This window comes from Aethina tumida, chromosome 3 (genome assembly GCF_024364675.1).
Source record: "Aethina tumida isolate Nest 87 chromosome 3, icAetTumi1.1, whole genome shotgun sequence".
Taxonomy (NCBI): Eukaryota; Metazoa; Arthropoda; class Insecta; order Coleoptera; family Nitidulidae; genus Aethina; species Aethina tumida.
This window is the reverse complement of record NC_065437.1, coordinates 26,814,816-26,836,092: the sequence shown is the minus strand read 5'-3', so window position 1 is coordinate 26,836,092 and position 21,277 is coordinate 26,814,816. Positions and strand designations below refer to the sequence as shown.

At 28.0% G+C, this 21,277-nt stretch overlaps 1 protein-coding gene across 4 annotated transcripts in view; it reads right to left on the bottom strand.

Moving 5' to 3' along the window:
• Window positions 1-811: 811 nt before the first annotated feature.
• LOC109595671 (corticotropin-releasing factor-binding protein) overlaps window positions 812-21,277 on the bottom strand; it is a 34,456-nt gene continuing 13,990 nt past the window's right edge. For 3 of the 4 annotated variants that reach the window (XM_049965093.1, XM_049965096.1, XM_049965094.1), the window contains exons 4-10: window positions 16,262-16,313; window positions 14,511-14,677; window positions 13,119-13,323; window positions 10,814-11,004; window positions 7,894-8,002; window positions 2,184-2,343; window positions 812-1,048 (exon numbers count right to left, since the gene is read on the bottom strand). In XM_049965093.1, the coding sequence (XP_049821050.1) occupies window position 1,048; window positions 2,184-2,343; window positions 7,894-8,002; window positions 10,814-11,004; window positions 13,119-13,323; window positions 14,511-14,677; window positions 16,262-16,313 (885 nt within the window). In that variant the 3' untranslated portion in view covers window positions 812-1,047. The remainder of the gene's footprint in view (window positions 1,049-2,183; window positions 2,344-7,893; window positions 8,003-10,813; window positions 11,005-13,118; window positions 13,324-14,510; window positions 14,678-16,261; window positions 16,314-21,277) is intronic. The other variant, XM_049965097.1, reaches the window with a different exon arrangement.

Below are 21,277 nucleotides of genomic sequence, written 5' to 3'. Positions count from 1 at the left end.
TAATGCAATAATATATATATTATTACATTCCTATTTAACAAAAATGAATAATATAATAATTTATTGCAATAAATTGTATAAAATATAGAAAATTTTGTGTTTAATTAATTTTATCAGTGTACAAGTATTTTTAGTTTATTTTTTATTAAATATTTTGTAATAATGTATATTTATAATAATATATTACATAATTAAGTTTTAATACACCATCCTTTGTGAAATGTTTAAAGTATACCTAGCAAATATATTTTCATAAAGGATTCCTTATTGGCAGTGTGTATTGTTGCTACTCCACAATAGAGGGCGCATAGCACATTAAAAATTATATAAAAATTCTGCACCATTCCTGCCGCTTCACAATATTTATTTAAATTATAGTATGAAAGTATTAGTATTAAATTATAATATAGGTCTCATTATTTAAATATGTACTGTGACATAAGTTCGGTAATATTTTACTATTACAACATTAATGTAATAATAAATTCTCAATTTTTACAATTATTAATTCCGTTATAAACGTTTAAAAGAATAAAATCATATACATGTAAATTAATTAGTTTTTGTAGGATAGATTATATAAAACGTATTTCTTTGGTTCAATATTTTTCCTTATTAAATTAAATTAATAAAACTACCTCTTTTAACAACATTTATTTGAATATTTTAATTTTATAAAAATAAAATACAAACTATAAATAAATACGAAATAGGAAACATATATTGTAAACATACTTTCCCGTTTGTCTACTTCTAATAATATAAACAATTGTTTTAAAACAAACATTTTCAATAGAAAAAAACACGTAACCATTTGATGAAATTTTACTCCTCAAATAAGATTTTTATAATTTTTTGTACATATATTTATATATTTATACTATAATATTTTACAATTACAGTTTTCTCTACAATTTGACAAATATAATATTTGATATTGTTATTGATAATGTTTTGTGTTTATTAGTCTTGAGGATCTTGTGCGGTTTCAATAAAATACTGATGAAACGGAATGTAGATCTCTTCATTGATGATTGCATTTTTATTTCTGGAAAATAAAACAAAGAATTAGTTGATATACAATAACAATTGGTTTTTTCCTTTTTATTAGTCTTTTATATGTCATTTACCAATTAGATAAGAAGTAAACATCGTTCCAAATAAATAAAGTACTAATCTAATAATCAACGCAGACAAAACAATAGATCTCATGACTTATTATATCTATTAGAGTTGTCAGACTTTAAAACTTCATAAACTTTGCTCATTTGTATGACAGATTTGTTCGTCAAATATTGCTCTAAAGGTAATTTTATAGATAAGTCCTTCTAAAAAATGAAACTTTACAAGTAAACTAAGAACAGGCAGACAACATTTACTAAATTGTTTTAGTCTGAGTAATTTCTAATATGGCTCTGAACCCAAATGGAGTTGAACCCATATAAAAGCCTATAAATTAGAAATTGCTATTTCTCGAAATTGCTTTTATTTCTACTATAGCACAGTTGGTGGCAATTGAATATTACCAGAAACAGTATACAATGAATGCCCCGATTGAAATCACATTTGCAAATATTTGTGGTTTTCTATTAAAAGTTCCCTGATTATACTGTTGTATTTTACATTTATAAAACGAGGAATATGCAATACGCAAGAAAACTAAAAAAATAAATTACATTCGTCAAAAGGAAAATATCAAACGTTGGATAAATGAATGGATCTGTGGAAATTTTAATCGTCCTTTATATAGTCAAAAAGAATTGTGTACACTACAGAATGCAGTTCAGAAACGTTTTCTTCCCCTTATTGACATGGCCTATACTGCATAATTTATTAACGTGGGTACACGTAGTGTTTGCTTACTAAACTTGGTTTGCAGGTTGAAGAATAATTAAATATTTTAACAATACAGCTTTTTCGGGACGTTTAGTTAAGTTAAAAGAAATAATAATGTTGTCCAAGAATACAATGAGACATGTTCGAGTCAATTCACGAAAATGTACAAAGGAATAATAAATTGAATCATTTCACTGAACTTCAAAAAAAAAAAAAAAACTTGCAACGAATAAAGAAAAGAACTCGAACTGAAATACTTAATATAAAATAGTTATATTAAGGACATCTTTTTTATTTTTATTCGACAACTTAATGGGTTCAATAATTAGAATGTGACATTTACATACTATTTTAAGTCCTCGAGTCCGCAGACGAGATTTAAAAATCCGTCCTTAAGATGGTCTTCTTCCAGTTTCCTCAGGTTGACTGTTACCGAGTTGTCGAACGCACCACTTGATACGAGGCGGACAGTTGTCGTCTCGCAAGCTATCGCTTCTTCTCTATGCTCTGCAACCAACATTTTAATGAAAAAAATTGATCATTATCTTTTGAAATAGATAATAGTATTTCTTTTAAATATAATTCCAATATAAAAATAAGTATTACATTTTTAAACTATATTTATTATAAAAAACCATTTTTAATAAAAAAATATGCAAAAGTTACTTAAAATATTTCTTGAATAATTCAACTTTATACTTAATTTGATAGTAATAGCTTTCGTATTTATTATAAAGCTTCTTTTTTAAATTTTGAAATAGAGTTTTTTTAATTTCAAGTAACCATCCTTATTTTGGTATAAAAATATATTTTTTATATTATTATAAATATAGCTAATATTTTCATTATTTTATGAAAGATATTTTTTATATTTAACATTTTTATCTAATAGTAATCAAACGTTTAAAAAATTTTTTAAAACGTATTAATAAGTTTTGTTTAAGTAATAAAATTAATGAATAATTTAGTTAATATAAATTTAATTGTTTTATTCTGTATAAATTTCATGCTAATTTCTCCTTTTTTAAAAAAGTTAGTTAAATAGAATATTTAAAATTGATTTAAATTTTAATTAGTTTTAATTATAATTAACATGATAATGTTATGATAAAATGATTAAGTTTTTTGTTACATTAATTTAAATAAAATTTGATTTTATACCTCACATTTAATCATATTTTTCCAATAATGTTCCATATAATACTGATATTTTCTGGATAGCAATGTAATTAATAGTTGAGAAACCTCCCTATCAGAATTGCTCTTTAAAATTTACTAAACTATCTTTGAGTGGGTGCACGATAAATTTAGTATTTACTAAGTACTTTAGAATGTAAATTCAATTTAGAGGGATTGTAAATACAACTTTTTATGAGAACAGATAAGCTAAATCCTGAAAAAGTCTTCCCTACTTAAAGTTCAGGGTCTCGTTCGAAAATAATTATGGTTACGTGACCGGATATGTGTTTTCATTAGAAGCTGTTTGGAGGTCCGAATATACTTTAAAGTCTGTTCATTAAATCGTTGACCAAGGAGAAACTTTAATGATGGTTTGTGATATTACAAATCTGCTTTAGCAACTTTCAGCTGTGTGGGAGCATCAATAGAACCAATTAATAGTTTTAATCAATAGTTAAAGGTTCAAAAATTAGTATAAAGTCAAAAATAAATGTCACTGACGTATTCGTATATTCACTACTCAATCATACGCAAATTAAAGTGTTAAAAATAGATATGTATTACATGTAACGCTTCAAAATGAATGACATCAAATTAGAAATTTCCCAAATCCAATTCCCATTTTTATCAACGTAACACATTTATCGACAATCGATGATTAATGTAGCTAAAAATTTCTTCCAAACCATAACTTCCAGGCAACTTTTCTAAATACATGGCGATTTTTTGTGAATAGAATTTGGCTCACAGCAACGCAACGTTGGTGTAAACTCATGAATAAATTCTACATCGGTTTTTACCACAAAATGACCGCGGGAAGTTTTCCATAAAAAGCTTGTCCGAACAAATAACAGGCGCCCTTACGCGATCCAAAATGCAATAAAGTGAAGTTTTATCCCCGGCTTTTATCCAAATCATTTTGGATTTAGCGTCGCTGCGGTATTAAGTTGACGGTGCGATATAATGCTCTAGAAAGTTTACGAGGTGACATGCTCGTAAACGTCGAATTTTGGACAGATTGAAACATGAGGAACTCACGTTGGTTTTAGTGTTAACATCCTGGAGGAAGTAAGTGCAAACTACTTCATAAATATATAGTTTTGCGTAAATAATTTAGTAGTAGTAATTAAAGTTTATGGTTATGCGTATGTCTCATAAATGTTCTTACATCTAGGATGTCATATTCTGACGTCATTTATGTATAAACATTAATAATAGAGCAGGTACAGGGAGATAAAAATGTATCACTTTTTTAACACTAAGACTTTTTACCATTTCCTTAATATTTCGCCTACAAGCATTTAAATATACAAGGCAATATCACTAAAATGGATAGTAAAATGAAAATAAACTTTTCGAGCACTTTTGGAATAGATGGTCAAAATTTGGGAGAAAAAGAACATGTCCTATAGTGAGGAATATGCAAATGGTCCAATCGTATTTAAATTATTTAAATTCATGCATATAATACAATGTAATAAACACTTTAATACAGTAGTATAAATTCTCTTTTTCTCTCTCTACTTCCTAAGCCACTGAAAACTATTAAGTTTAAGGTTACAGAACAACAAATTAATTTTTAAAAAGGAAAGTTAAAAAACTAAGAGTAACTATCGTCACAAAAAAATACTAAAAATAAATCATGACATACATATTTATATAAACAATATAATATCAAGAAAAATAACACAAGAAATATTTAGAAAAATAGTAATTATAGATGATATACAATTTCTGAAAGTCCCTATATATATATATATAAGAGAATTTTTTGTGCTAAATATCTAATAACAAATTGTCGTCATAAAATAATAAAATTTTAACAATTTTTTAAAAAAACTTAAAAATACTTTTCAATATTATTGTTAATGTTAATGACACTTTTCTTTAACCGAATGTATAAAATCTTTAAAATCTTAGTTTTGTCATTAAATTTCATGAATAAATTATGAAAAATTTGATATATTTTCAGTTTTTTATTAAAGGCATATTATCTGTATGAAATTTGTTTTAACAAGTAAAAACTAATATAACAGGCACTATATACTTTTATAAAAAGCAATAAAAAATTATGATGAGATAAAATCTAATAAATTGTAAAATAATTAACATCTATCTAACTTTAATTTAATTTTAAAATTAATATTACAATAACCATATAACGTTATTTTAAATTTAATTAAAATGTAATTCCCATTAACAGTTTAAATTTATTTTAAATTAAATGCGAATTAAAAATATTAAAATAATCAGAAACAAAGCTGAAAAATGTTGAAATTTAGATAATTATCGTTATCTATTCCACCATTAATTTGTAGTTAAAATATTTAATTCTTCTATTGAAATTTATTTATATTCGTACAATTGTAAAGATTTTATTTCATGTAATTTATAAAAAAATCAATTAATAACGACAAACGCCGGACAATTTGGCACTTAAATAATTAAAACGTAATTAGTGATCACTCATATAAATGTGAATTGAATTGAAGGCTGCCTCTATGCGATTGTCACTAATGAAATCAATCCCGTTTATATTCCGAATGGCACCACCACCAAAGCGGTTATACCATGCAGTATATCAATTTCCGCAAAGACACCCCCACACAGAAGTTATATTAATTGTTCAGTCGGATGCGAGAGCTGATCTCCATTCAGACCGGTTCGGAATTTGCCAAGCGTCATTGCAAAAATGGCGGTAAACAAATTTATTTGCATTTTCCAACCGCCTCGGAACATGTGGCACATAAACACATTGTTCCAGTAGGAATTTGAATTTGTCACCGACAGCCCATCACTTACCGGGACATGTGAGAGCGGGCCTGTCGGCGATTTTTTATCGCCGCCATGAATAATACATGTTGCGTCTTTCGGTTATTAAATTTGGCCGGAGATGGAGGCCAGATTAAGATGGGTAATTCGGAAAATTTACTCAAATTATGTTATCTCCTTTAAGCACCGCCATAATTTTATGAAACTGGATAGCTGTGGAGGTGTGGAAAACGTTGAAAACTTGATTAAGCAATCAAATAATTTTAAGTACATTTTTAAACAAACAAAAAATATTTTATATTATTTTTAAATTATGTTTAACATATAATTTTATTTAGAGTTTTACCAAATCGTTAATATATAACAATAGTTTTCATAAAATATATAATAACATCCCTTTATATATATTTACTGTAATTTATAATGTGCTGAACATGAAAATCATTGATGTAGATAAGAGCAAATTTCCGTTTTCCAGTTTATCATTTTGCTAAATGTGGCGTCCAGAGTAAATAGCGAAGCCAGTTGAGATAAGTAATATTTGGTTAGAAAAGGTAGTAAATTATCTAATTATGCGGCACCTACTTCATTTCAAACGAAAGATAAATAGCTGAGTTGCAACTGCAGAAAGTTCAAATTTATTAAATAACTCTAGTATCTCAAGTTTTAAGTGTTTATACAATGATTTGTTCAATTACAAACATTTCAACTCTTGGTAGACCAATATTGGATACACTAGATTCATTTAATTCACTGCCAAAATTTTAATTAAGTGTTGGTAACTTATCATCTAGATGTTTAGGTTTATTGGTCGACGTTTATTGGAATTATTTCCTAACGTTTCGTTAGCACGAGTGGCTAGCTTCTTCAGAAATCTGATTTGGTTGGTGTCAGTCTGACATTTGATTGACTACTAAATGACTAACTTAGATAATTGATGTTCTAGAAATTTCGTTCTATTCTTTTGCATAGCGATTTTAGTGTTTTTGAGCACAGTGTGTCCATATTTTATCCAGCTTCCATGCTTCTTCTTTTCTGTTGAAGTTGATTCCGTGTTTATGGATTTTAATTGCTTCCCAAATCATTCTCTTGTGATAATCAGTTGTCGTGGGAAGCAATTGTGTATCTTGGAATTTTATCTTATGATTTCCATCTAACAGTGCATGTTCAGTTGCATCAGACTTGTCTGATTGTCCTAGGATGCAGTTTCTTAATCCTAGTCCATATTGAACGTTTTGTTGTACCTATGTAGACTTTCCCGCAAGAACATGGTATGCGGTATATCCCAGAAGCTGTTTGATGATCTCTCCTATCTTTGGCAGATCTGAGACTGTGTTGAATCTTCATTGTTGGTATAAAAAAAGTATGGATGTTACGTTTTAATAAGATTTTTCCAATTCTATCGGTAAGCTTGACCAATCGTGGGCTCATTAGGTGCTCAAAAGCACCAAAGTTTTTTCAAATATTAATAAAAACCTACATAATTCTCTAAACAAACAATAATTTTACCGTATTCTTGTTATAAAACACACTGCACAACTGACAATAATATGAATATTTAAATGTACACTTTTATCAAGATAAATGAAAATTTCTAAAGTTGCTCTATATATGAGCTATAGTGTACATCAACTCAAAAACAACTCCCTTTGATTTCAACTACACACACAACTGAAACTACAGGGAATGCAAATTACGCATTTGTCATCGGCTTAGGTGGTTTATAAATTTTAACAGCTTTTTCTTTTTATAAATATTATTTTTTATTCGATCTTGGTGTGTTAGAATTTGAAATGTTCTAGATTGAATAAATTCCCGATTAAAAATGTAAAACTTACAAAATGAGAATTATTTGAGGTTGAAAAAGTTTACTCAGATGACGAAGATGACTGAAAATCCTGAAAAGGTTTCATCAGCTGTAACTCAGTTACTTTCCGTCCGACAGAAACGAATTACACACCGTTAGACCCGCAATTTAATCGTCTTCCTAATGAAATATTATTAACCAAATCGGACTTAATAAGTGTTTACATTGCGACGGACACAAACCGCAATTTTCCCACAACATTTAAATTCACCTTAATTAAAAACGTAATGTATTCTTACCTGGTTTGGAGTTGAGGCCGCAGACGGATTCCGTGATTTCCATTTTACTGGTGTCGAGTCCTGTGGACCCGCCAATCTGGACGTAGTCCTCCAAACCGCGTTTCTGACACTGCAAAACGGACCGAAAACTAATTAATCGACTGCGATGCTATGCTGAAAGCGTCAAGTTGCATCCGAGCCACTTCATTAAATGGACCGCACGTCAAGGGTAGGATTAATTGGCTAGAGATTTTGACCTCGGTTAAGTTGTAACTCAGATATATTAATTTTGGGTGTGAAGGTTCGGAACAATTGCGTATAAGTGTTTTATTTGTTTCTTAGATAGAACACAATATTTTGGTTCAATTTAGGATATACACAGAAGCAGAAGCGGATATATCGAATACCCCTAAGGGCAACTAATGTTATTTATTTACTCATACTGTTCCAACGTTTCAATGAAAAAATAAACTGTCAAAATAAATAAAAATTAGATTTATGAAATTATTTTTTCTGTAATCCTCAGGTCATCATAAGAAAACACATTATTGCTATTTATATTAAAAGGCCAATATGGTTCTATGTATTTAATAAATATTTGTAGGGAAGTCTACAAATAAATAATTTTCAAATTAGTATTGATTGAGTATGTCAAATATGTTAGAAAACTAAAAAGGCGTAAACTAATTTTATTCCTATTAGTAAATACAGTAGTGGCCACCATTAAAGGAATTTTTTCAAGTGTTAAATATTTTAGCCATAACTTCTTTTTTAATATGAACTGTTAAGATAATATTAATTTATTATCATTGTTTTATACAGTTTTATAAAAACTATTACATTCTTATTCTATAAATGTTACATATATTTTTCTGAATTGAACACATAAAAACATAAACATAGTAACTTTAATTTTGGAAGAGATTTTTAATGATTTAACCTGTGTTATTTAATTTAACATTAACACTTTGTATAATATTCCTCTTTGTTTTATAATTTTGACCAATCTCTATGAGATAGACCAACGACCATTTTCCGAATACGATAAGTTTACATTCCTTCCAGCTTCTTGAATTTCTGTGATGAGTTTATTTAAATTTGTATGCCGCATTTGATTATAATAATAATAATAATAAATTTTATTTATGCCAGCAAGACGGGTAAGATAAAACATCAATGCTTTGGTCGTTTAACCAATCCGTCTTAATTTTTTTTCAAAATTGGACTTTCACAAACCAAAGTTTTGTAGATCTGGAGTCAGAACGAACCCCCTTCCACTAACCATCTTTCCACAGTCGTTAAACCAATTTCAACAAGTCCCATTTCCAAGGTTGGTATTAATTTCAGTTGAAGGTAAGAATGGATTAATTTTTGGCATTCGAATTATCAAGTTATCATTTTTCTTTCAGACCTTTTTTTTCATAATTCTAAAAATTCTTAAAATTTTAAAAAATATGGAAAACGTTGAATTATAATTTTTTTGAACAGGTTCACTTCGACCAATGATGAATTATAATAAGCAAAATAGCGCTAGTAAATAATCGATATATATTCACAAAGAACAACGAAAGAAGTAAAAACTTATTAAAATTAAATCTATTGAAAAATAAAAAGGATCAGTTTAAAATTACCCCTTATAGAAAACGCAAACAAAAATCAAGAACATAAAATTAATAGAGTGAAAATTAAATTGAAATTTAAATAACTTACTATACATACTAGTATTCCATAAATTTCTCATATTTTTAAGTTATTTTAAGTTTCAGTAATTATAACCACTACTTTATATAAATTAATTAAAACCAGTTTAAAATTACCTCACAAACAAAAATCTACAACATGAAATTAAAATTAAATTGAAATTTAAATAACTAAAACTGTTATATTTCACGTTGAAATTATTTGAAGGTAACATAAATAATGTCAAACAATGGGGTGCTCTTGCAAACTATATTATAGAAGAAACAACATCCACTCTGCATCCTTAAACAGTAATGCAACTCCCTAGTGGCACGGAATGCAAAAGGAATAATATACTACCTACGTGTTGTTTCCTACTAATAAAAACGTGCAATGTAATTCAAACAAATACTCCATAAATAAACAATTAAATAATCACTTCCTTTTGTATCATGCTCTCGAAATTCTCAGCTAAATTTATACTGTAAATCGGAATTCTGTTTAAACAAACGTATTGTGTCAACAAATGCTGGTTTTTTCCATCGAAATAATCAAGTCAATGGATCGGCAACTGTTGTTTTTTTCAACAATCATCCTTGATGAAAAATATTGTTATGGAAAGTGTGAGCGGATTCGGTTTATTCCATAAAAAATATAGCACACCAAACGCTCTCAATTAAATATGATGTTCTTGGAATTGATTTATTTTATACACATGTAGTCGAGATCATTAATTACATAAACTACGTGGGTTGGTGATATTATGTGGTAATTGTATCTAGTAATATATGGATTCTATAGTTTACAAAGGAGTGTAATCCTAAATGGCCTATAACATTTGATATACGAATTAGGATAATTAAGGGACAAATACGAACTTGAATAAGCAGATGTCTACTGTGACCAGACATAATCCTTTGTAAAACGACTTTATTAATTCAAGTTTTTAATCAGCAATACGGTTATTCGTTATACACTATTAGAAACGGGCACAATAATAACAAAAGCACAAGCAAGCAACATAATAGAAGGTAAAAAATAAAGGATATTAGTCAGAGTAATTTTATTTATTTATTTATATTAATTATACTATTCTCCTTTATTTTTTACCTTTTAATAACATACTGAACTAAAAGTGCTTTAGAAATATTTTTAATTTTAACCCATTTCAACCAATAGAAATTGATTGATTAGAACTGTCTTTTAGTCCCTTACGTTTTGTAAGCAGTGCAAGGGCACATTGAGATTTTGCATGCAATACCTGAAACCGAACCTTATGGATGGTGCCAGTCTCGAGTTCGAGGCCTCGACCGGCGCTTGGAGTCACTCCCACGTCGATCGCGACGATTTTCACGATAGCCGGGAAAACCGTGCTCAAACTACAATTGGACCTTCTGCCGTAGTTTCTGATCGTGTAAATGTCGTCCACCTCTTGGAACATCACGTTACAAGCTGACACAAAAAACAATACCCTCATTCAGGTTTTAAACTTTATTTCGTTAATTTTCTAACTAATCTGTTTCATCATTACTGGAAAACAAGATTAAATAAACGGTAAAATTTTCAATTTTGTTAAATTTTTTTAAATATATTTGTACAACATATATTATAATAAATTATGATATATTGTTCCATATCAAAATGTAAATTTCTATTTATTTTTTATTAAAAGTTACTTAACGTGGCAAAACAAAAATATGCAATTTCGTTCGTCTGGGATGGTTTTTTTATTGTAACCTTCACGTAGACGCATTTTTCAGGTAACATAGTTTGTAGTTACTTCAGAATAATTGAAAATTATATCGAAAGACTCTGTGAAAGTTTATTATTGCTGGATGTCTTTAAATAATTTAAAATGATTACACTTAGTAAAAAATATCGGAATAAAAAATATGGTGTAATAAGAAATTATTTTCGTGTAACTTATTATATGCAACTATTTAAAAATAAATTAGGTTCTACTAGAAAATTTTAAAATTGGTTATGTATTAATTATACTCTTGGCAATAAATATGAAAAATAAGTATAATGATAAATTATTTTCCTGTAAATTAATATTTGTAATTATTTGGTATGATTTTATAATTTAAACAGACAACCAAATTATTAAATTCTATTATAAAATGTTCAGATTGGTTATTGATTAATTTTACTTTTTGACAAGAAATTTAGAAATTAACAACATGTAATTATTTATTAAAATTTTATAATTTTTAATTGAAATTTAAAATAAATAATAAAACAAATTAGGTTCTACCAGGAAGTTTTAAAATTTGTTATGTATTAATTCTAACCTTGCCAATAAATATTAAAATTAACAATCTAGTGTAACGACAAATTATTTCCCTGTAAATTAATATTTGTAATTATTTGATATAATTCTATAATTTAAATAGACAAATAACAACCCAGAGTATGAGAAATTATTTTCGTGTAACTTAATATTTGTAATTATTTATTAAAATTTTATAATTTTTAATTTAAATATAAAAACAAAACAAATTAAGTTCTACTAGGAAATTTTAAAATTGGTTATGTATTAATTCTACTCTTGGCAATAAATATGAAAAATAACAACCTAATGTAATGAGAAATTATTTTCCTGTAAATTAATATTTGTAGTTATTTGATATAATTTTATGATTTAAATAGACAAATAAATAATAAAATAAATTGTACTATAAAATGTTCCAATTGGTTAGTGATTAATTTTACTTTTTAGCAGAAAATATAGAAATTAACAACACAGAGTAATGAGAAATTATTTTTGTGTAACTTAATATTTATTATAATTTTATAATTTTTAATTTAAACACAAAATATAAGTAATAAAACAAATTAAGTTCTACTAGAAAATTTTAAAATTTGTTATGTATTAATTCTAATCTGGACAATAAATATAAAAATTAACAATATTTGTAATTATTTGACGTAATTTTATAATTTAAATAGACAAATAAATAATATTAAAATAAATAAAACAAACTAAGTTCTACTAGGAAATTTTAAAATTGGTTGCGTATTAATTCTTCTATTGGTATTTGGAAATTAAGACCCTAGTGTAATGAGAAATTATACTTAATTTTTGTAATTATTTGATATAATGTTTAATTTAAATTAAATTTAATAATAAATAAAAAAATAAATTAAATTAAGTTCTAGTGAAAATAGCAACCTGATGTATTAAGAAATTTTTTGTAATATATTTGCCAAATTGCCAAAATATTCAAATAAATCGAGTTCTATTGGATAATATTTAGGTTTATTTTCCTTTCATTTTATACTTAGTAAAAAATAATGAAATTAATAACTCTTTATAATAAGTAACTTGTATTTTATTTAATAGACAAGTTAACTCTTTCCTAATAAAAAATTATTTTGTATATGTTTGTGTTTATGATGAAAATAATTGAAAATCTTATAAAAAATTGAATTGATCACTAAATAACAACATTAATATAATTAATTATTACTGACATGCAAAACAAAAAATACTCATTATTAGGGAAACTATCGAATACACCTTAAACACATGCACCTAAAATAGCATTGGTAATAAAACTTACGGGTGGGATTCTTGTGGAATTTGACGGTAAAACTGAAGCTGGTGCCTCTTTTAGGCATCCGATATTGTATAAGGGCTGCATTTTGCGAACTGTAGAATCTCGTCTTGACTTTCCGTTCCCCACAAATTTCCGTAAATCTCGGCTTGGTGTGCGTGTCGTCGAACTGAGGGAAGAACTCACCGTTTAATTCCCAACCGTCGACCACCTGAAAGAAAATATAAGGTGCAAAACGTTACTTTACTGAGGCAGCGATCGGTTTTTTTTTTCTCATTAAAGTCGGTTTGAAACGTGTTTGATGAAAAATGATGGAACTAATTTAAGAAAAGTCGTTTCTCTGAATGGGCCCGACGTCAGCGAGCAAGCCAAACATTAAATTGGCCGTCACTTTTTCCAGTAAGCCAGATTCTCTGGCAATTAACAGATTCATTCATTTAAAATCTTAATTAAAGCTTTCCAACTGATTGTTTTTGGGGGAGTCTTGAGCAAATTGTTAAATTGTAATTAATACCCGACAAAGAAGTTTTAATCAAATTTAAATTCGCCAGTTTTATTTAAAGGCTTTTTACTGGTTCTTTACAAACTCAATAAACATCTTATTATTGCCCCGACAGATTATCTAATTTACGATTAAGAGAACAAACAATTGTTTCAACTCCACTTGAGATAATGCCAGTGGTAATGGATCTTGGATTATTTCAGCGAAATTAGTGTCATCGTTACATTTATTTTTAGCGTTGACCCAATTTTTCAAGGGAGGAATTAAGGATAACGTAAGAGGACGATATCTGGTAAACCTGTTAAACACTCGATCAAACACGATCCCAATATGTGTTTTAGTTGAGATTAAGGCCAATGGTGTGGAATACGGAAGCCAAATTTTATTAAAGAAAATTCCATTCAAATAATATATTGAATTAAATAAATGCCAACCATTTATTAACCATTCCCTACTTGTTTCTTCTACGTACTTGAAATAAATGGCTTGAGTTATGTGAAGGAGCAAAACCATGTCATAAATCTTCCACTCTGAGCAATAAGTTTTTTTGAAGGCAAACGTTATTAAAAAATTCAGGAGTATACATATTTCAAGCAAGATTCGATTTCCCTACAGAATATTCGAATAAACTTTAAAAAAGATTCGTATTGTACATAATAATTTGTATCAAAAGGTTAATGAGAGAACATGAATTTCCAGCAGAGCAAACTAATTTTATTAAGGAAACTTTGATTATATTTGACTTGCCTTGCTTCAAAAACACTTTGTTTCTTTGAATAAATTATGTACCGTTATTTTTAATATTGTATAAACATCCCTTTGAACAAAGAACATTTAATAAAGATGCTGATGGATTCAGGCAATTATAAAAATGGAAACACAATATGCATACTTACTGCAATTAAGCCGCCGTTCTCGCAGGGAACATCAAGATAATTAAATCTAATCTCGATTATCTGATCTGGCTCGCTGCCGATGAATACTCCGCAGGCGTTACCCTCAGGATTCATCGCTTTGTGGGTGAATTCGCCCTCCTGACTCGTCATATAAATGCATTCGGATTCTATAAACAATATTAATTTATTAATTGGTTGTGTTAAATCAGTAAATTGGGTCTGGTGTGCGGTGAATGATGCATGTGAAGTAAGAAACCTTCATCCCTTACGGGCATATTGGCATGACCAGTTAACAGTAATTTATTGTTTAAGTTCGAAGTTAGAAACGGTTGGTTAGGCATTGATTTTCTGATGACCGTAACTATGTAAGTGAAGTTACGGGAGTTTCAGACTTTGAATAAGTAGTTAAAAATTATGTATTACAGTAATTAGTGTGAAGTTAAACATTTAACAATAATTAAGTTTTATTTCAACATCGCGTCCTCGTGGACTTTCACATTTTTAGTAGAAACCAGCATTTTTCTTGTTTATCTGGGGTCAAACTACCCACTTTCTACTAACTATCTTTTAACACTCCTTGAATTAATTTCAATAAGTCCTTGTAAAAAGACGATAAGATAGGATTCTTTTTTGACACTTGAATCATCAAGTTATCGATGTTCATTGAAATTTTTCGTATTCCGCCATAGCTACTACTTGGCCAGTTTATTTTTTAACAATATGGGAAACAATTGACTTATTTAGCCATAATCTTTTAGACAACTCTTCATATTTTTTTCGGTCTTGGTAACACTGAATTATTTTTTTTAACAGTTTCACTTCAACGAATGACTCAATAATAACAAAGGAACGTTAATAAATAAACGGTTTAAAATCACAAAGATCATTGAAAGACTATAAAGTAAAAAGTTACCCTAATTTTGCCTGTTAAAAAATAAAAAAGTTGCCATAATTATGGCCACTACTCTATATAAAACGTAAATAAATTTTAAATACTGACCGTCCAATGCTGCAAATAATTTTATGGGTCAAAATATTGAAAATATTTTTTAATCTATTTAATCTGTGTAATTCCAATTATCCTGTTCAAAAGGCGTACAGTTTAATATGTATAATAGTAATAAAAATTAACAAACTCGTTCAATTGTTGTTTAATCGTGAAACAAAAAAGTAACTAATAATAATGAGCTAATAAAAATGTATTTTAATTTATCTATTCGACCAAAAACTGTAAAATAAAAAATTAAGGCACAACCGAAAAAGCTTCTTAATCCGCATTTTTACACTCAAACAGCTCATGGACGTGTTATTAAAACAAAAAGCACAGAAAAACAGTAATCGAAATTATGTTACCCAAGGATACGTAGTAAGCGGCAATAATCTTATTTACGTGACGACCGAGTCATGTAAAATATAACCCAGAGTGCATCAGTGCGTGTTTGACGAACGGGACTTTATTAAGCACATAATCTCCACAATGTAATTTTATTCCTGACGGCGGAACTTTTAGATTAATCCCGCATTAAATACACTGTACGATATTGTTGTTGCTGAGCATACATACCTAATTAGTTTCTGGTTAAGGCGTCTGATGTTACATGTATATGCGCTGAGACAGTACTTTTTTTGTACCCTGATATGAATGTGAATAATTTAATTTTATGAAATGAAAATGAAAATGCAGCGATGTACGATGCGAGAGTGTAATTGAATTAAAACTATTATTAATTTTATTAACAAATTACATTTACCTGGAATATGGAACTCCCCAACTGTCCTTTTAGATCTGGTGGGTAAGTTATTCTGGAACAAAAAGAATATATGTATATTTTTATTTATAAATTTTACTAATCACAAATAGTACACAATTAATTAAACTATACATTTTAAGACTATATATTTATAGAGTAGATTTAAGTTTAAAATATATAGTATACTACTTGTAAAAAAACGCAATATCTAGATCGTGTTAAGATATTTAATGTACCAATCGAAAACCGTTTGATCCGACTGAATTTTGAGAGAGACATCAAGCATAACAGAGACAGTAAAACTCTGCAAATTTACTTTGTAGTGAGAATCTTTTACTGTCTTTGTCGTGGATGATATTTCAAAATTCAATAGGATCAAAGGCTTTCCAATCGGTATATATACAAATAAAAAAGAGTTTCATCCTACTGAATTTTAAGTAGTTGTTGGAAGCTTCCAGCTAAGTCGGAAATGAGTCTAACGATAATATCTATTTTTGTTTTGAGTAGTAGAGGGTTTACAGAGGAGAATGTCGTTTGAACGGTGTCCCTAAGTTATATAGAAGCTGAGATTTTTAAAAATGACTAAAAAATTGACTTTTCCAAGTTTCAAAAAATTTTCTAGTGGGCGGATTTGATCGAATCGGGCCCAATTTTTCAAAATCATCTTTACTTCTGATGAACTTTCAAGGAAAAAATCGGCGTCCAAATCAGTTAGAGGAAGAACTAGACGAAGAGATGTTGGAAGTTATGGAGTGAAGAGGGCAAAACAACAGAGCAAGAGGTTCCGGTCCCGAAGACCCAGAGCTACTACAGGGCTACAAGACCGTCGTCTTAGATTATTGGCCCTAAGAGACAGAAAGAGTTCAACACGGATGATTGCTGATGAATTTTTTGCCGATGAAGGTGGGCCATCATGCGCCATGATCTTATGTTAGTAAGATGGCGACGAGAAGAAATATGTGAGCCTCGCTTTGCTGTGGAGAAGCATGTTCACAACACAATGGGTTTAATAGTATGGGGTGCCTTGCTTATGGAAGCAGAAGTTTTTATTAGAGGCAATATGTCGTCTCTGCGATATGTGGATGACGTTTTGGTACCTTATCTTCTTCTCTACATAAGAAGATATCTCGGACTAATTTTTCAGCAAGATAATGCTGCATACTGCCAGAAATAAATTAAATTTCCATATGAATTTTCTGCTACTTTAAGCTTTAAGATTTTAGTTTAATTTTTTAATTAATTACTATTTTGTAATATGTTAATATATTTCTAAAAAATATATAATAAAAAAAGTTGAATTAAGAAATATATAATTCAAAATTCTATAATAAATTTTTTTAGAAATTCTTTTTAAATATTTTACGTTATTATCTATGACAGATTTATGTGATTATTTAATAAATTATGTAAAAGTTTAAATAAATACTATTGACATTTGATAAACTAGATAGAATTATAATACACATTTTTAATATATTTTTTTCAGATATTTTATATTATCGTCTATAATTGAATCACCTTAGTGTTTATTAAACTATGGAAAGTTTAAATGTATAGTATTTAAACTATCTGAAAATTCATAAAAATTTGATAGAAAATATATTTAATATTTCGACATAATTTCGTAATATATTCTGAAGTATGTAAAACACGTTTCCAGAGAGTGTATGTGTACACAGAAAATCAATCTAGGAATGTGGTAGTATACCAAGTTGGCAGAAATTGTAGCAGTTAATTATAGTCGAACTTTCTGAAGTATTTAATTACACTAATTGGAATGTCTAATTAATAAGTATTATAAAACAATTCCCCAATCAAATTTCATTTAATATACTAATTAATAGTTGCATTCGCCATTTTTGCAAGAGATTAATTGAATCCAGCCTAAATAATGGTTGACAATTCATTTTCGTCACAGTAATTAATTATTGCGTATAAACAGTTATTTCAATTAAATTTGTTTGTAATTCTGTAACACCCACGCAATAAGTCAAAAATATTGAATGGAAATTGTTGACCCGAAAATGATTGGACCCATCAGTACAATTTATACTTAATATTGCCGGTTTTTTGCTGGAATTCCAACTTTGTTTTACTGTTACGAAGAATTTTAGAAATTTTAATAATCGAACCAAAGTGCCATGTGAGCTGAGACGAGGGCATATCCAATATTTTATTGTTATTGACGCAATCAATATATCTGCAATACATAATTTCCAATTCGAACGCGTTTTATTCCTATTCCACAATCCCATCTCCGATTTCAGTTACAAAGCAATCACGGCTTTTCCTATTTCCCGTCAGGTACTTACGTTACAGAGAAATCATTATCGGAATAGTTTCACAACTAGTGACGAACAAGATTTAAAGGTTCTGTATTTTAAACTGTTTTATTGGATTCGACCCTATTTGTTGTGTGCAGTATAGAGCAGTACTTTTCACTAAAGGTTTCAAAAATAACAGTAATAAAAAACATATTTTTTTAATTTAGAACTTATGTGGGTTAAAACTACAATTTTGTGATTTAACAAAGGACTTTTAACTACAATAGAATTAATTCACATAATTGTAACGAAGTAAGTTTCATTAATTCCATTTATGCACGACCGCCTTTCATTCACAATTCTCTCAAATAAAACGTGTCTATACACACATCTAAACAATTAACAGATGTTAATTAATTCGTGATAATTGAAGGCAATAGTGGTAATTGCTAAATTCTAATTGAACTAATTGATTAAAATTTTCTCTATTTTGAGTGTCGTTATATGTTAATGTCATTGTAAATTCAGCTAATTAAAATGTTTCGAATATCCAACAAGTTGGCACATTCTTAATTAATTAACATTTCTGCTTTCATTCTACAGGTTTATTCATTCTTCCTAATAATTTAATTAATTTAATTAATAAACATAAAATGAACTATAGTATAAGTATTATATTAATATTTTAAGGACGTAATTTAAATATTTGGTTCACAATAACATATTTGTATTTTTTATATTATTTCAAAACCTTTTTGTGCTTTTTCTGATCATTAATAACATTTTTTGCGTTAAAAATGGCCATAAATCGTGTCAATGTATTATGATGCTGTAATTGATAAAGATGAGCAAGCTCAAGAGCATCCCAAAACCGATACAAAATCCTTGTGTAACATGTTTGACAGTTGGAATCAACGATTAAAAAAAGGCTTCATGAACGAATTTCTTAAAATAGTAATGGATTCCACATAAATTAAATGAGGACAACAAAGGGTTTAATAATTGCCAATTGTATCCTTGACCTCAAATGAGCCTTTTATTAATCGTGTTGTTCCATTTGATGAAGAATAGATTGATTACAACAAATGTTGTCGGTCTGGGCAACGGGTTCAAGCTGGTAAATCAAATGGACTCAAAGGACACTTCAAAATGGTAAATGATAAGTTATACCTCATCCAGAGTATAGTCCGTATATTATTTCATGTTGGTATTATATATTTTTATTATTACTCAAATTTTCCGTAATGAATGGTTTCATTCTGAAGATGAGGTCCATTATTAGGTATTTCCATCAGTATCAAAAGCCTAGCAAAAAGTTTTAATTGTAATGGCTATCATTATTTTGTTGATTAAAAGTTAATTTAAAGTAAAACGTTTAAAACGTAAATTAGTTTTCCAATACGTAATATAAAAGTATTAAAGTTTCTCTAAATAATGTTTTAAAATACATGAATTCAGATATAATGTTAATTACAGTCAGGAAAATTATTCAATTAAATACAAAACATGTATATTTAAATGTGTCTTAATGAACACGAACAAATTGTTTCCTGGTAACGTAACTAAATTTTAATTGACCCATTATTTTGACTTGAAGAGGTATTCATGAAGTCCAAGAAAACAAGGGGCACGAACTTGAACATTCAACGAATCGTTAAAATGTAACGAATGAAACTAATGGAAAACAAATATTGATATGCCTGTTACTTTGGTACAAACGTAAGGTTTAATGTTATTTGAGTAGTGTCAATTTTAGATTTGCTTTCAATACATTGTTTTGTGCAAATATATTGGGCTAGAGGCGATGGAGGTTTGAAATTTTTATTTCGTTCCAAAACACCCACACAACTTAATTTATGGGTGACCATTAAAACACAACATCTACGCAAATTAAACCATTATATATTTTTCAAATTTAATAATTACACCGTTATAAATTTAAATTAAACCGCAATTTTCGTTTTTTTATGGATATTAATAATGTTATTCTACCTTAATTCTGGGTCGTGCAGTTAATCATAGCATTTCTGTTTTTAGTTAAAGAGAAGCTAAAATACCTTTTTCTTAATTTTACAGGCTTTAATCCTCTTTTAAGTCCATCTGAGTCCCTTTCGAGATTCTTTTCAAACGAAAGGGAGGTATTTATTAATATTTTTTTGCTCCGACCATAATTAAATTTATGGAATGTTTTATTAGTTGGATAGATAGATAGATCTTCCTATTTACATATTTTAATTCAAATAAACCAGGAGCTTGAAATTAATTAAGTCTCGTGGTGTGCTTGTTATTAGCCCCCTAGGTTCTAGAGTAAGTAATTGCAAATGTTTACTGATATTTCAACACAATCAAATATTGTGCAAACATAAATTCAATTATATGTAAATTTTTGCTTTCCATAGTATTGTGTTAATAAATCCTTGATAATTTATATTATATTATTTTTGTATTCAACAATAAATGTAATATTTATTTATTTCAAACGTCTCTTTAAATAAATTAAATATAAAAATATGTACTTTTAAGTAATTGAAAATATATTTCAATGGTCATAAGATTATGAAAAATGAAACAAATATAAACTCAATTTTAATTCAAAATTGTGGTTAATTATATAATTTTTTAATTAATTTATATAATAAAAATGAATTTTTATGAGTAAAGTTGTATGTGTATCAATAAAAATAGTTTTGAAAATATAAAATTATGTACATTTAAGTAATTGATAATGTTCATAGCTTTTAAGATAATTCAA